Below are 17,874 nucleotides of genomic sequence, written 5' to 3'. Positions count from 1 at the left end.
CCAGTTCTTACCTTTTGTCTTTAAAAATATTTTAGTTAACTTTTTTTATTTAAAAATTATATTACATTTTGTGTGTGTGTGTGTGTGTGTGTGTGCATGTGTGCGTGCACTTATACCTTTGTTGCATGTGGAGGTCGGAGGATAATTTGTGGAAGTTGGTTCTCTCCTGCCATGTGGCTTACAGGAGTTGGACTCAAGCTGTTAGATTTGGTAGAAAGTGCACTAACCCACTGAGCCATCCCCTTTGCTTTTTAAGAATCTGGAAAATAGGAGTTATCTGTATTTGAGATGACTGAATGCTTACATTATTTTTTGCTGTTTAAGTTACTACATTGTCTGCTATTTTAGTGTTTCAGGATAATGAAATATAAAACCTTAGCATAATGAGTGCCTTTATTTTATGTGTGCTGTGCTGTGCATGGGGAGGTCTGAGGAGAACTTCAGGTTTGACATGGGATCTGTTTGGTGTTTGTCCACCACACCAGGCAAGCTAGTGCATGAGATTTCAGATTCTCCTCTCTTTGCCTCTTGCTACCCTGCAGGAGCTGGGAGGATAAATGCCTGTGCTCTGAAAAGGGCTGCTATGAGAGGCCAGGGGTTTGAACTTGGACCATCACACTTGCAAACTAAACTCATCCTTCCTCAGCCCATAATTATGTCTTATTAAATATTTTGTGATTCTTTTGAAGTAAAATTACTTCTATAAAATTTCATTCACTAAAAATTGTTGTATTTGATTGACCTTTAAAGAATACACTAATTTCAACTTATGTTCCAGATCAAATGAATGCCCAAACCAATTTGCATTTCTTGGTGACTTAAAAAGCACACATTTTATAAGTAGCACAGAGTTGAAACAATATTTACTTATCTGTTTCATGTCTCAAATGGTCCCACTAGAACTCTATTAAGGGGATCCCAAACAGGCAAAAATCAGAGCTGTGTGTGGGGATACACATCTCTAATCCCAGCACCTAAACACTTGGGAGGTAGGGACAGCAGGATCTATGTGAGTTCAAGGTAAGCTTAAACTATAGTGGAGATGCTGTTTCAAGGAAGCAAAAAGCATCTCCATGGTAATCATTTCTATATAGTTAAGGTAGTTGTTTCATTCTTTTCTTCATCTTTAATTCCAGGAGAAGAAAAATATTATTGAAAGTGGCACAAATGCCTGATAGGTCAAGGGCTTATAATTATAACATTGTCCAAAACCATCTTTGAGAGACCAAGACTACAGATGTAAGGATTGTCTCAGGCAGGACAGATATCTGGTCACTTCTATTTCCTTAGCAGTTCAAAGGAGAGGACACACATTCTCCTGGCTTTATCTGCTTGTGTGAGATGCTCTCAGGCTTTGCACAGGTCCACAAGGAAAGGGGCCTATGGATTTCACACCCGCCTGTTCCTGCTCCCTCCATACCACACACCCCACTTACCCAACCACCATGTCCTTGGGTCCTGCTGTTACGGTACATATCCCGTCCTCACAGTGCTTGCCCACCAGGCTGTGGGCGTGCAGGTGGATGTTTTTTCCATTTGTGACCAACTGAACGATAACCTTTGCAGGCCCCACATAGTTGCAAATCTATATGAGAAGCACATTTCCAACAGTTAGTACATCAGACCTGACTGTAACATGGAACCAATCAGCAGAAATACAACATTTTGCAGATATATACATATTTGACTATAGCTCAACTTAAAAAATATACAATGAACACATGACAGGATGGAAATAAATCAAAATGGTAGTGGGGGGTGTTTATATATCCAGGAAACAAGTCACTGAAAACAGAGTATCTCTCATTAGATAGGACTGTCACAAGGGTCCTTACGTAGGCGCTCCTTACTAACCAACACTCTTTCTTCTCTGAAACCTTGTCATGATTTTCAGTGATGAAAACTGGGCAAACCATGCATGAGGAGGGAATGGGTGACTGATGAAGTAAGAGAGACAAACAAGACTGAGTCCTAACTCCTTGCCATGTGATTACCAGAAAGGTGACCACCTTGTTCAGGAGCTTGGCTCTGAAGGCTGTTTTTAATGACATAAGCCCATGGCTTGGTCCACATCACCTAACAGGACACCCACTAGTCTTTAGTAGTTTCCCCAGGCATGGGTTCTGACATTATACTGTATATGTTCAGGTGTCTGTGAGTTTCTTAAAGAAAAAAAGCAAACTTTCTGACTGAAAATTTGTAGGTTTCACGTTTGGTTGTTTAGCTCTTGTTTTACAAAGTTAAGTTTTCCATGTGAGGCGATCATTTCACTTGTGTATTTTTAACGTGGTAAGAACAGCAATGGACAGGACAGGAGAGAGGAGATGACAAAGTCTTTCTTGTCTAGTTGACCATCCTGACCTCTACAGTGTAGAACTTTTCGTCAAGACGGCCCAACATGAGAACCATACCATGAGAATCACACCATGAGAAGCTCGGAGGCATTATTCCCCTCTGAATTCGATTAAGTCAGAACCTGCCATAAATCCTGCCCATTGTTTGAAATGCATGAAGTGCGTCACCTCTCTGGATAAATGTCAACGTGAACATGAAGAGCCTGCATCTGCTAAAAAAAAAGCTTCCTGTAAAGACACACAGCCTTCCTCAGCCTGCTCACTTATAATATCATTACTACCAGCAGGGTCCAGACTCCACTGAGGCAGGGCTCTGCAGAGTTTGCTCTCAATATGGATTTTCTCCAGTGTAATCTTTGATGGTCAGAGCCGGGAAGCTGATCACTGCTCGTGTAACTCCCCAGAGAGTATGGAAAAAAGATACCATTGCCCTGAACGACGGTCTCCCTTCTGGCCACCGAGCCAGCTCTCTAGACTCCCCAAGGAGGCCTGCCTGCCTGAGCCCTGATACAACATTATAATGAGTTGCTTCTGAACCCACCCCAAAACTCATGAGAAGTTTTGAGCCTAGATATGTAATCCAGTGATGGTGTCTGGAGGTGGATCTTTAGGAGGTAAAGTTGAATACACCATAAGAGCCAGCCCTCATCTACAGAGCTGTGAGTTATACAAAGAGGAAGAGATACTTCAGCCAAGATGGCCTCTCTTGTTACGTAATTTCCTGTCTTGCCCTGGGCTGCAAAGGTCCTGTCAGATGTGGCTGACCAACAACCTGAAGCCTCCCGGGATTCAAATCCCAGCCCAAGCAAACTTTAATCCTGTGTAATTTGCTTGTCAGCCAACACAACATAAAACAGTCCAGGGCATACTTCTTCCAGAGCGTCGAGGCCATCAGCAGGACAGCCTTCCCATAGTTACCGACCGAGTGGCCTAACTCAGAGAAAGGTTTCGCACTAACTTTAATCTTGAACTTTAACCTTGACTGTCCCGAAGCATGAATTGCTTTCTTAGGCACAGAACTTAAAACTCTCTCTGATATTAAAATGAAGTGAATTTAGCAAGTAGTCTTTTCTTCACAGGCCAAATACTTCCCCATTTAGGTGTAGGACAAGGAATACCAAATTCTAGTTTTGCTCCAAGGCTGATGCTCTTCCTACATAATCCCTGGATGGCTGATTCCAGCTCTGGATGGCTGATCACAACAATCTGCTAATAATCGGCAGAGGCAGCGAGTCACGCGATCCCACTTTTAACTGACAGTGTGCACAGGAACACAGCACAGAAAGGCTCAAGGAAGCGCTTCACTTGGGTGAAATCAGGCAGGCTTTCCACTTAAGCATAAAGACCTCATGGAAGAAGGCCTGACACTTTGGAATCCTAGCCTTCTGAGGCTACCGTGACAGGCTAGTTAGTCACTGGCACTGACGGAAAGAGGTGGGAGGTGCATTCAAAAAGCACTTACTTGTTTTTCTTACGACTAACTTCATGGTTGAAGGGCGGCAAGAATGAGGAACTGGGACAACTCTGAGGTGAGGGACCTGAAAGATCTGCCAGTGACTAATGTGCTGTTTGATCCATCTGAAAGAGTGCAGTCGGGATGGTAGCATTTGGTTTTTACACAGACCACAGAATGAAAACAGGGAGGGCCCTGGGCTCTCTGTACTTTCCAAGATGCCATCTGAGAGAGAGAAAGCCTTACTTGTGGGGACAGCTGTGCGGCACAGGCAAACCTCGACAATGATTTCTTGGAACCATCATTTATCATGCCATAGTGGCCAAGAGGTATTCAACACCAATGTGGAAACTTATTCTGGGAAGGGAATGGAAGTATTACGTCTCTTGAAGATAAAGTTTATAGAGGGGGACTGTCTACTAGGAAGGTCTTTCTGAGAGTAGAATCTGAACAGAGACGCTTAACTATGTCGTAAGCACTCAAGCACAGGTAAGAACCGAAAGGAGCCATCCTGCATAGTCAGCTGCTCTGAATGGTAAGAGTGTGGACTTCAGAGACAGGCTAGGCTGGCTGGGGGCGAGAGGCAGTTCCAGTCGCGTGGCCTTGCTTGGTCTCTTCACCTGTTCAGTAATGTTCAAGGGGCCGTGGTGAGGAATATAGACACTCAAGCACACAAACACCTCACAGCAGTACTCAGCAGAGGAGAGGACAACCCTCGGGGGCTATCTCAGACTGTCAGATGCTCCCTCACTTAGAGGGCCTTGAGTAACATGCCTGCCCAAGAGGATGTTTAATAGGTCCATTTGAAGCAAGTGGCTGGGAGATACTTGGCCCACATCAATTCCAAGGGGAAGGTTTTTTTCTACATTGCAGTGTTTTGTTAGTTTTCTACAAATACATTTATTTTCTTTCTTTTGCTGTGTTTTATTTTTATACAAAATACTATGTCATTCTAGTGTCAGCTGCCCTTCTTGGGGACAATCAGACCTCCTTGGCCTTCCCTGATGAAGGAAACTCTTCTAGAATTCTGGGTCCCATGGGTCAGAGCTACTTTTAGAATAAGAACTACAAGTCATGGGCTCAGGAATGGCCCTCTTAGTCAGCCACGTACTTCTTACCTCAGAGAGCCCTGACCTACTGTGGAAAAGCATTTGCTGTTTCTTCAAAGGGGTAACAAGAGATGAGTGACCTAGAACTTCCTCAGAATCAGAGTTTCAAAAGCCAGGTTGCTCTCTGGGTGAGTTTGGCTAACGTCCTCTGACAGAAAGCAGAAGCAGCATAAATGTAAGACATCATACCTAAAATCATTCTTTTCTGCTGATTTTTTCTTTCGAACATCCTCAGGGTTCTAACAGGGCCTAGCTCTGCTTGTGAACCCAACTTTGCTCTTTACCACAGCAGGTCATGGTTAGGTTAAGATCTCTCAAAGCCAGACTCAAATCCCCCAGCTGTCAGGGAATGACGTGTGTCAGCTTCTCCACCCCCCAAAATCAAATTAATGACGAAGTATCACAGGACTGTTTTAAGATTAAATGAGTTAAGGCAACACTTGGTTCCTGATGATATCAACAATCTCAGAAATAATTGTTTCTTATCTAGCCCATTATTTCACTGAGTACTAAAGTTTACCAGTTTAGTTTGTTAAGCCCCTTTCTAGGAGCCCCACACTGTAGAAGGTCAGAGAATGGGGGCAACACCTTGTTCAGAACAAGCCCAATTCCTTTCTCTCATGGGCTTAAACAGTGGGACTGACGCTAACTGGATAACTTCAACAATACAGGTAAAACCTAACTGGAGAACTCATCAAACAGAATTTCTAACAGTGTCTGACACGGTTGGGAAGTGAGAGAGAGCTTCCGCGTGTCTAACTCATGCGGACTGAGATTTGAAGGCAGAGTTGAGCTGAGTAAGCAAGGGGCAAGTGGAGGATGAAGTGGCTTGGCAGGCATTCTCAGCAGGTCGAACACATTCATGCTCGCAAGGTGCGTGCTCAGTCCTCTCGAGTCCTCATCCTGCTCATTAACACCACACAGGAGGAGTTCCTTCAAGCAGCTGCACCAATAGCCTGTGTCTCTTGTGTTTCCCACTGAGAACGGTATCCGACACCTTCCTCACAATGTCAGCCCATCATGGCTCCACGACTGTGCCCTTTTCGAGAATGACTGGAGGACATAGGGTAGGAAATTGATATGTGACTGGCTAGTAAGCGTTAAATAACGCCTTACTTCTCATGCTTGTTCATTTCCCAGAGCACGTGCTCATCTAAGTCGATGTGTATATTCTGTTTCTACAGACAAGGAGGGAGAAATCCCCACAATAGCCATGTGGGGTCAGTAGTGGCACCCCATATCACCGGGGAAAGAACCAGCCCTGCACAAGCTGAAGTAACATGCACCACCTGGTTCCTATGGTTTGGGGTAAGGTGGTGGTGCCCTGAACTTGGGGGTCTGCCACGGCCTCCCCAAAGCCTATTCACATTTCCACAGCACCATGTCAACACTCGGCTCGGTCATTTTTCTCTCTTTAACTGGCTGTACTTCACCGATCTGAGCACAGGTACAGCTACAGAGACGCCTGCTTGTTTGTTGGCACTGGTGAGGCGTATTGTGAGAAAGGCCTCATGCTAGGTGTGAAAAGGAGGAGCAAGAGTCCCCTTGTCATCCTGAAAGTCTTTTCCATTTAAAGAAGAAGAAAAAAGCTACTTGCTTACTCTTCTTGAGTCAAGTCAAATTATAAAGAAGGAGGGAGGGAGGGAGAGAGACGAAATAGTATATTGTTTTAATAATGTATGTCCTCTCAAGGATGACAGGGAGTCCGTTTACTGTTCTTTATTATTTATTTGTGTAGCCAGGAAGCACAGATCACACCTGCCAAGCGGGATTACAGCTAATGGCATAGAAAGGACTCATGACACTGGTCTCATCTCGCTAACACAGGGATGCTGTGTTGATCTAATCCAGGATCAAACCCCAGCCCTGCCATCTTACATGAACCAATGACCTCTGAGCCTCGTGCTTCATGGCTTATTTGCTGGCAGCTCACTGGGACTCCTGCATGGTGTCTGGCACTACGGAGTCTTTTGTCCTTCCCTCTTATCTATGGAGAACATCTGGGCTTTCTGATGACCCTGAGATAGGCAGGGTTGGCACTAGTAGTACCCTAACTTGCAGATAAGAAGGCAAGTTTAGACAGCCTGAGCAAGTGATGTAAGCTTTGAAGAGACAGCCAAGATGCAGAACACTGTGGAGTTCACTCTTAGCCCTCTGAATATTGGTGTGGGAATGCAAAGCAGGGACGGGATACATGAAAACCTCTTTGATTCACCACTATTGCTGGCACACTTGGACCTTCACCAGGGTTCATGGATTTGCACTGTTCCTGACACTCCCTACTAGTGTGATCAACAGCTCAAGAGTCAGGCTGCAACTACAATGGCAAACCACCACTCAGATAGGAGGGTTTCATATAGAGCAGGCAAGTAAAACCTCTACCTGCCTACACCCCTGCCCTGAAAGAGGGTAACACCTCTAACTGTCTATACCTCTGCTCTGAAAGAAGGTAATACCTCTACCTGCAGACATCCTGCTCTGAAAGAGGGTAACACCTCACTCTTGCCTTGCTCTCTTGCCTCTCCCTCTTTTTTTTTTTTTTTTTTTTTTTTTTTTTTTTTTTTTTGGTTTTTCGAGACAGGGTTTCTCTGTATAGCCCTGGCTGTCCTGGAGCTCACTTTGTAGACCAGGCTGGCCTCGAACTCAGAAATCCGCCTGCCTCTGCCTCCCGAGTGCTGGGATTAAAGGCGTGCGCCACCACGCCCGGCTTGCCTCTCCCTCTTGTTCCCCTTCTCTCCCCATTCCCTCCTCCTCTCTCTCCACATGGTCATGGCCAGCAACTACTTCTCTCCTCTCTCCCTCTCTCTGCCTTTCTCTGACTCCACTACCCTCTTCACTCCCCTCCCCAGGCCCTGAATAAACTCTAGTCTACACACACACACACACACACACACACACACACACACACACACACAAAGAGAAGAGAAGAGGAGGGGAGGGGAGGGGAGGGGAGGGGAGGGGAGGGGAGGGGAGGGGAGGGGAGGGGAGGGGAGGGGAGGGGAGGGGAGGAGAAGAGAAGAGAAGAGAAGAGAAGAGAAGAGAAGAGAAGAGAAGAGAAGAGAAGAGAAGAGAAGAGAAGAGAAGAGAGAGAGCTCTACCTGCATGTATCCCTGTTCTGAAAGTTTCACCTCATCAGCCTCGATGCAGGGCTTCCTTGTTTTCTTTTTGGTTTCCTTTTAATTTTCAAACTTATCACATGCATCATAAATATCTAGAGGTCAGGCTCCCCTCAGTACCTCAGGTACAATTGGGTCTCAATGCTTTGGTGACATGTGACAAATCCTCACCTTTGTATGTGGGCTTAATACTCCATGATTCCATAAGAGCATCGGAATGTGGTGTTAGAAATATTCCCTCTGCCAGCCCTTTGCCAGGCAGGTACACGTCTAGGTAGAAAGTGAAGTGTGAAGGGGTGCTCCCTGGGCTGGGTCCTCTCTATTACCTTTCTCTTTTCACTGTTCTATTTGCCTTCTCAGTTCTTCTTTCGAAAAAATTAGAAAATAAATAAAATCAAGCCAGATCTTCAAACGAAGCCCCAAACAACCACTTCTCAGGCTACTCCCCGGCTCCCTGCCTGCCTCCTCAGGACCTGTTCTGAGTGAGTTTTGTTCAAGTCAGGACATGCTAAGTCATCATTCCTCAGCTCAAAATTCCAAAAATGAAAACACTTGGGACTGGGTGATTAGCACAGGGGCTCAACACACAGTTCTGGGAATACATGATTACAATTTCCCATGTTAAAGAACAGAAGTAAATAAAACATTTTAATGTTTCTATTCTTAAAAAGCCTTGACAGCAGCTGAGGGAGCCTCAGGGGTTGGGGGGGTCGGTCTGATTCAACCTTGATTCTTGTATTTCCATTGCATCTATAGTAGACTCTGCTGCTCCAGAACGTGTCAAGTGGGCTCCCATCAGAGAGCTTTTGGACTTGTGTGCTTAGCTGGGACATTGTTCCAGGATGTCTGCTGTCTTCTGTCCACCTCCAGTCTGTGCACAGCTCCCTTCTCACACAAGTGTTTTTCAAATCTTCCTCCACCTAAGCTCCTGCCACCCCATCTTCTGCTCTCTGCCCTGCTTCATCTTTTCTCTGTATGTTAATAACTGTGAAGTATGTAACATGTCCTCCGTATCAATAATGTCCTATCTTCTACGTGAGAATGGAAGAACTGTAAGAACAGAAGCCTTTCTTTCACCCGTCCTTCCTATTCCTTGTGCTCATAGTACTTCCTGTCACTTTACCTTGTTAACGTGGGCGTGACTAACGATTAAGATAGCGTTAAATGTTCTTTATCGAAGGCAAACTACTAAAGTGTAAACAGTGATATTCGGTAGGAAGAAATTAAAGTGATATATGCTTTTTCTTTGCCTTTAAAGATACCTGGATCCCAACACAGCCTCTCAACGAGCTATTTGAGTTAGAGCGTGTTTATTAAATACCAGAGTACAACCTGAGCTTAACTGTGTGTCTAGGACCCTGGTCTTGTCTCTAGACCAGAATTGGTACCGAAACCTCCATAGAAATCACAGCAGCTGTGGAAATGGACTCTTCAGCCATCACCACCAGAAAGTCAAGTCAAGCCAACAGCTGTCCCCATGAAGTCAGAACCCTCCTTTGCCTTCCCTCCTGTTTCCAGTTGGCTGCTGGCCTGAGGCCTCTTGTCTCCCGCATCTGCCTCACATTGTCTTCTGTCCGTTTATCTTAACTTCTGTCAGACTTACAGGGTCTACAGTTTTGTTCCACCCCAATTTCTCAGCCTTACAATTTCTCACGAGAGCAGCAGTTTTCAACCTGTGGTAGAGACTCTTTGCGGGGCCGAACCACCCTTTCACAGGGGTTACCCAAGAGCATCCTGCTATCAGATATTTACATTATGATTCATAACAGTAGCAGAATTACAGCAGTGAAGTAGCAACGAAGATAAGTTTATGGTTGGGGGTCACCACAACATGAGGAACTGTATTAAAGAGTCACAGCATTAGGTAGGTTGAGAACCAATATATTAGAGCATCCTTCTCTGATGGACAGATGGACCTCCCTCAAAGTTCTCATCCTACTATGATATAGGGCTGAACTTCCAAGACCTGAAACTAGTGAGTCCTCTCACCATAAGAACACAGGCGTTGGAGTCAGACAGAATAGCTCTGGATCCTAGACCCTCCATAACGAGCTGATATCAGGCTCTGGGAAAGTTGTTTAACTTTCAACTTCATAGTCTCTGAGTTTTCACAAGGATTAAGAAGAGATAATTTAAATTGCTCAGAACAGTTCTTGATGCAAAATAATTCTCCTTTATCTCTTCTTGCCCTCACAGATATCTGCTGCTGGTATTTCCTGAGATCTAATGAGAAGCCTCCACAATGGTCCTCCACAAATGTCTCTCCTTTCTGTTACTGAAGCTCAGGACCTGTTCTTGTCACTAATTCAGAGAACTGTGTCTCTTTCCTTTTCCAGGAAAACCGATCTTGTTTTACCCACTATATTTATTCTAGACCCCCTAATTACTCCCCACCCCTACTAAGCATCTAAATGACCCTTCCCCTTAGCTATCCACATAGTTCCTTTGCTTTCTCATTCTAAAAATAGCAGCCCTTTCTTGATGACGTAAGTAAAGGCTGTCATTTATTCAAACACACAGCAGTGGGTGCTACTCCAAGAAAACAGGGCTGGCTTGGGGTGGGGGGTTGTCTGTTTCATTTGACTTTTTTTTCTAAGTCTGTGAGGAAGGTTCTTAGAAGAGTCTACTCACTCTTGCTTGAATTCCTTTCTCGTTCTCTACACCCAATTGTTCAAGCACAACTCAAGTCACCAGGGAGAAACACCTTCTACATCGAAGTCTTCTGAAAGTTAAGTACTTCTACTAGTGTTCAAATAAAGGTTGCTTAACGGTTCTGACTGCCTTAAGTTTCCAAACCCATGAGTCACTTATTGTTTGACCTATGACAATCCCTGAAACGTGGTCCCTCTGACCTCCCTTCTCCCCCATCACCAGCTGCTTGGCTACATTCCCCTTCTCAAAGAGCTCCCAAGCACCGGTCCACGACTCTTAGTCGCTTTCTGGAAGTCATCACATCATCTGATATCCATCCACAAGATGGAGCTGGGAATCTCTACTCCATATGATACTAAATTAAAGTCTCCAGGCTGGACAGATGGCTTGTTGGTTAAGAGCTTGCTGCTCTTGCAGTGGATCTGAACTTGGTTGTTCATGTCCACATTGTTTGGAGAGGCTCACAACCACCTGTAACCCCAGCACCACTGTGACCTGATACCTCTGGCTCTCCTTAGGCACCTGTCCTCAAGCACATGCTCTGGCTGTGCTCGCTCTCTTAAAAAGGTAAACAAACAAACAGCACCCCCCCCCCAATAACCCAGTGTTTTCATCTCTCGGATAACCATGTGTGACATTTCTAGCCCTTAGCAGGAAGCCCTTCTGTTCACAGCAGTTTATCACTCCATGTGCCCAAGCCTGAACTAATTACCTTCCTTCTTCTTTTTTTTTTTTTTTTGGTTTTTCGAGACAGGATTTTGCTGTATAGCCCTGGCTGTCCTGGAACTCACTTTGTAGACCAGGCTGGCCTCGAACTCAGAAATCCGCCTGCCTCTGCTTCCCGAGTGCTAGGATTAAAGGCGTGCACTACCACCCCCAGCTTACCTTTTTTCTTAAACCTAACTTTACCTCCTGTTGAACAGAGCCACTGTACCAAAACCTTCCTAGTGTGTGGGAGTGTGCTGCCTCTTATCTCCACTTAACTGCCAAATTTCAGAGCAAGGGCACTTCCCTCCTCCTCCCCTGCCCCTCCCCCTGTGCTCAGCCCCTTCCTCTGATCTCACTGCCTTAGCCTATCCATCTTAGCTTGAATTCTAAGTCTAACTGAAGAGGAATCACAACATTGCTCCAACTGCCAGCCCTAGGCCTTTCCATCCCCAGCCCTCTTTGCAGACAGACGCTGAGTTTGTGCTCTGAAGCACAGGGATTAGTGGTGCTCATTACCACTCTATTAAAACGTGTACAGCTGACCCATCTCCTTACAAACAAAACAATAGTCTATCTTTTTGCACAACATGTCCCTGTTTTTCTTTTGAACACTATTTCACCTGGGCCCTCTTACGGATACTTTTCTGCAGCAGAAGTACTCAGGATTCCCATCAAACCTGTGAGATTCCTATTTTGAGTCTGCTGCTTTTTTTGTTTGTTTTTGTTTTTGTACAGGTGCTGTTTTTTCTAGCTAGACTGCTGTTTTAAGATACAGTCCCAATGCTGGACAGGAGTCCTCCCATAATCACTCTCAATGGCAGACCTACATAAACCAGTCTTACTTTAGAGGTATAACATCACGCATGCTTTTATTAGAAAACAGTTGTATTGAGGCCATTCTTGTGCAGGTTATAGCCAGTATAGAGCAGCAAACACTGTACTCAAGAGAACCTCACTTACATTCTGGGGATACAGAACCAGTACCTTCTGAAGATGTGCTGTTCAGAGATGTGAGGGATGAATGAAGCAGGAGGGGGTGGGCGGGAACAACCAGCTCCCAGAAGCCTGAGGGAAGGAGTCAGACACCAGGTCCCTGGGACCTCTGACTAAGAACTGCTGCGAGGGTCTCTGCGAGGCAGGCTTGCCTCATTCATTAATCCAGAAAGTACGAGCAAAGGTGAGCACAGGGAGCCAAGCAGCTTGTGAAACTGTACTATCATCTCCTTGGCTGGAAACTGAAATTAGAAGCACCAACTAGACACTGGAATTTCTAAGAGAATTTTTTGGAAACCCTTGTATTCCCTTAGGCTGCTCCTCTTATAAACATAAATGAGTTATCGTTTATGGAGAGACTAGCAGCAGCAGAAATGCTCAAGCATCTTCAAGTCTCCCAAATCCAACTTTCATAATTAAACCTGGGCAACAGCATCCTGACTATGCTAGGGCCTGGCCAAGGTGGCAGGCTGGGTGGGACACGGTCTGAACTGGTTCTAGATAAAACAGAAGTGAGACTGGGTGGAGGGCAAGCTCCTCACAAGTTACCACCAGCTAACCAGTCAACCCCACCGGGACAGCACAGGAGACAGGCTTCCCATGGTCCAGAGACAAGGCACCATTTCCCCATAGGAGCTACCCCCAGCTTCACACTAGGAACTGCACCCCCCACTCCTCCCTGGCTTCACACTAGGGACTGCCTCCCCTAGCTTCACACTAGGAACTGTTCTCCCCCACCCCAGCTTCACACTAGTAACTGTGCTCCCCCCCCCCCCCCCCCCCGCTTCACACTAGGAACCACCTCAGCTTCACAAAAGAGCCACCCCAGCTTTGCAGCATTCCTTTATGGTTCTAAGTCAAGGAGAAATGTCTACGATTCCAGCTGTGATTTCAGGTTTGAGGAAAATAACAGGGGTGTTCAGAACAAGCCCGACTTGTCATTCTCAAATGTACAGAATTCGAAGAAATTTCTGTTTTTGGTATAAAGGGAGAATGATCCTGTCTATACCAAATGCATTTTGTATTTTGTGTCAGGCAGATCTTATCAAAGCTTACGTTTATCAAAAATATTTAATTCCCCCCTCTCTTTCTTTCTCTGTCTCTGTCTCTCTCTCTCTCTCCACACACACACACCCCACATACATATATGAGTACAAAATTATAGGAAGCTTTAATTTGTTTGGGGTAAATATATATATATATATATATATATATATATATACATATATATATATATATATATATATGTATATATGTCTGGCTTGGAGTTACAAATTTTCAGATAACACTTTGATTATTTTTAGTCCTCTGAAGATGGTCAGAATTTTAGTCTTTAGCTGCTGCTATGAATTTGTTTGAATCACTAACCACTTTGGTCTCCTAATGCTTTCTTTGAAAAATGTCTAGTCCTAGCCCACAGCTAACATGGCTTCCAGCTCTAAAATGCTATGGTCCCCTAAAGTATATATGTAAGACATACAGGACAATGGTCAACAATCACAAATCCAAAATAAAAGAAAAAAAAAAAAAAGAGTCGGACATCACAGAATTTGGGTTGGAAAGAACCTTATGAAGTAAATTTAGCTTTACAATTGTGAGCATTTAAAATACACTTAACCACGATGACGGACTGAGAAAACAGACAATCAACACTCAAATTACCTGTTGCAAGGGGGCCTCTGATAGCATGGAAAAATCAAAATTTAGAGACAAAGAAAACCTTCATGTTAGGCAATGATATTCACTTTTCCCATCCAGGCTGGGTCTGGGTACTCAACACAGTGCTTTTCAGTGACTGCAGTGCAGGCTCTGCCCTGGGAGCTCAGTACTTATTATAGTACTGAGAATAAGGGACTATTGGTCCTGGGGATGTCAGCAGGCCTTGGCCATGGGGGGGAGTGTGTTGGGTCCCCTGGGGGCAGGGGCCAAAGCAGGCAGATGAAGTGATAATTAGCTATTTTAAGCAAAGTTTTAAAAAAGTTAGTGTAAACTTCAAAACTAAGTCGTCTAAAATGCATGTTAGGTTAGATTTGTATAGAATTCCTGTCTGAAAACAGACATGATTTATACAAAATTTATCTAGCATGATCTTACAATGGCATTTTAAAATTAATTAATTTTATGTCTATAATTGTTTTCCCTGAAATATGTGTGTACCTGTACCATGTGTGTGCAGGTACTTGCAGAGGCCAGAAGGGGGCGTCAGGTCTCCTGACACTGGGACAACAGATGGCTGTGAGTTGCCAAGTTGCCACGTGGGTCCCGGGTGCTAAACCTGGGTCCTTTGCAAGAGCAGAGAAGAGCTTAGCCAATGAGCCACCTCTCCAGAATTCCCTTAAAATGATTTTGATCTTAATTTAGGATAATCAGAAATATTTTTGATTCTGTGATGTCCAAATTTGTTTCAGGTTAATATCACTGGTTTATCTCTTCTTAGAGACAAATACTTACTCTCTGGGTGTATGTTCCTTAATTTTAAAAAGATTTTTATTTTAAATTATGTATATATGTGTGACTATGTATGAATATGTGCCCATGAGTGCAGGCGCGCATAGAGGCCAGAGGAGTGTGTTGGGTCCCCTGAGCTGGAGTTACAGGCAGTTGTGAGTTGCCCGATGTGGGTGCTTAGAAAGGAATCTGGGTCTTCTGCAGAAGAAGTATGTGATCTTAACTGCTGAGCCATATCTCCAGTCCTTGTTTATGTGTTTTCATGTTTGGAAAACAGAGTCTAACTACAGAAGTCCACTGCAGAGAAGCAACCAGGCTTTAGCTGACTGGCAGAACGCACTCTGACTTTGATCAGTATCATGGTCAACACAGCTCCTTTACAAGGCACTGTGGGCCACTCTGGGAAGGAGAAAAGTCAGAGGAAAGTACACAAGTCAAAGAATACTTCAACTCTTCTCCTGCAATTTCCTGTGGAAAACCCCTACTAAATAAAGAGAATTGCCAGTGAGTAGACCTGGGAAATTTTGTCTTATTTCTTGGTGACACTTCATCGGTCACATCACGCCCCCAGACAGGAGCATGGCAGAAGAGAACTCACAATCTGCGTGTCAGACTGAGGTTAACCAAAGCAGTGTGCCGTCTGCATAGCATGATGTAGACCAAGGCACAAAGGGGGAAACACCAAAACTTCTACTGATTTCTAGGATAATGCCAGCAAGTTGTTGGAAAAATCTGGTATCACTCTGTACCTGGTCTTTCAGGACCAAACCAAACCCTTTCAAGCTGTGACTAAACGGTTTGGCCTGTGTTAATAAACTGACACACTAGTGTAAAAAAATAAGTCATGCACTTTGACCCGTGGAGAAAATGGCCAGCAAGTCACTAGCATCTATTGTTATATTTTCTTATCTATCATGAAATTATGAAACTATAACTTCCTTGTACCCAAATCTTGATCAGCCCTTGTTACAAAGGTATGATTTACTAAGCAAAACTCTGTCTAACGCCATATAAAACAGGGATGAAGAGCCAGAGACTCTGAGGCTGTGAAGCTGAAGCCCACTCAGTCTCCCTTTCTTCCTCTACCGTCTTTCAGGTTAGTTCAGAGGAGTGACCACAAAGTCACCCTGTCCTGTGGTGGCTGTGATTCCCACGAAGCTGGTGTCTTCTGGAACCTCAGCTCACCGCTCCCTCTTTCCCCTGTCTTGTGATGGTGGGGTCCAGTTCCATTTTCTTATAATAGCTATTCAAATACTGAGAACAGCCAGGACCATCCTGTAAGCCATTCCAGTGTGGTCACACAACCATCCTGATCTGCCCACCCCCCCCCCAGCCGACTGCTGTGCTCTGCCCAGCAGGCTGCACGCATCTAGTGTGATCTTCCTGCAGGGTGGCCATGAGACTATCACCTCTTGGCTCTTATACATCATATTTCCATTACTGTTGCCTAGTGAGGAGCGACTTCTTTGGCAGCTGCAGGCCTTGCTGGCTCTTGCTGGGCACATCAACTCTACTCTCTCTGCATGCACTGCTGCTGAGTCACCCCTCTGCTCTGTATTTATGTGGATTCATTGGTTTTTTTCTGCATGTGTGTGTCTCTGTTCAACATCAAGGCTGAAGAGTTTGGCACTTCGCTCCAGTTTTCAAGATAAATTTGAATTTAAAGTATTTGTTATCTACCACTTCTTGTCAAAAAAAACTTGACAAGAACCATAAAGACGTTAGGGCTGAGACTTGTTAAAATGGTTAGGAACAACCCCTGGGGCTCATTGTTGGCTCTGTTTCTCCAGGATGACATCACCAGCTCGGAAGATTCTGTTATCTCTGAGGCACACGCAGTGCAACAGGCCCACCTCTCTGACAGTGAAGCACGTGCACGTTGTGAAGGGGCCATGCCTCTGACATCCAGTATGAAAAGTGCTCTGTGATCCTGGCATTCCACCATTAGAAGTGTGGAATGGCTACACGGTAGGAATGCTTTCAGGGAAGGCCACCCATTTCAGGAACATACACACACATGCACGTATGCACCCCACTGCAGAGCATCCTCCCCAAATTCCCAAGAAACACCCCAGTATCATCCCATACGTGTCTGCTGCTTGGCTACTCTCTGTGACCTTGGGGCAGAGGAATAAACTCATTCGTGTCTGTGACCGCAGAGCCAGCACCAAGCCTATGTGTGAGAACCATATATGTGTGTACTCTGTGACTGTGAGGAGGACTAAGAGGGCTCCAAATATAGAAATGGAAGACCCCATGTGACATCGTGAGCTTACTGGGTTCCGATTCCAGAATAAGCATCCTAGAACTCTTTGTTTCTCTCTCCAATTAAAAGCTAATAAAGCAAACCGACTTTATGATAGTCCCCAAAGCGTCCAGCTTATCTCACACAAATGGAAGGTAATTGAGGCCGATACATGCCACCATTCAAAAATAAAACAAAATCAGCAGGAATAGGAAAACTCTTAACATTCAGCATAAACAAAGTATTCTAACCCTATAGTTTAATGGTGATGCAGTTTCCTAGAAGGAAAAGAATGTAACCCAAGAAAACGCTATTCTGGTTGATTATTCCCTGCTGAATTTTGGTTAAAGAAATAAAAAGAAAACTCAACTCTTTGTTAAGTTGCTAGGGCTGAAACCATACTATCTCCCCGTGGGTTTGGATGTATTGTAGGACCAATCAACTGAGTAGGTACTTCTAGTGTTATTGGCAGTGAGGGTTTGCATTTTATTGGGAAAAGGAGATACAAACATAGGATGGGGAGGGAAGAAGAGTCTGTGATGATGGCAACAATTAGATGTGTGAAATAGGCTCTGAACTCAAGACTTAAAAACAATAACAACAAAAAAGATCAATGATGGAGCCTCAGGAAAATCTAGGAAAAGCGACTCTGCTAAGGAGTCAGGCCCCTTGGACAGATGAGCCATTTCAGGACAGAGCAGGAAGATGGAGGATGAGCCCAGTACACGTCAGCAGTGTTAGCCGTGGGGGAGCCATGTCTAGCGGACATGAGAGCTGGCATGCAACACTTATGCAA

The 17,874-nt window shown here is 44.7% G+C and overlaps 1 protein-coding gene across 3 annotated transcripts in view; it reads right to left on the bottom strand.

Moving 5' to 3' along the window:
• Window positions 1–17,874, bottom strand: part of Nfkb1 (nuclear factor kappa B subunit 1) — a 108,607-nt gene that overhangs the window by 42,533 nt on the left and 48,200 nt on the right. For all 3 annotated transcript variants that reach the window (XM_021158247.3, XM_029474970.2, XM_029474969.2), the window contains one exon: window positions 1,437–1,585. In XM_021158247.3, the coding sequence (XP_021013906.1) occupies window positions 1,437–1,585 (149 nt within the window). The remainder of the gene's footprint in view (window positions 1–1,436; window positions 1,586–17,874) is intronic.

This window comes from Mus caroli, unplaced genomic scaffold, assembly GCF_978045245.1.
Source record: "Mus caroli unplaced genomic scaffold, Mus_caroli_1 scaffold_3, whole genome shotgun sequence".
In the NCBI taxonomy this organism is placed as follows: domain Eukaryota; kingdom Metazoa; phylum Chordata; class Mammalia; order Rodentia; family Muridae; genus Mus; species Mus caroli.
The sequence above is the reverse complement of the archived record's forward strand: the minus strand, read 5'-3'. Positions and strand labels throughout refer to the sequence as shown.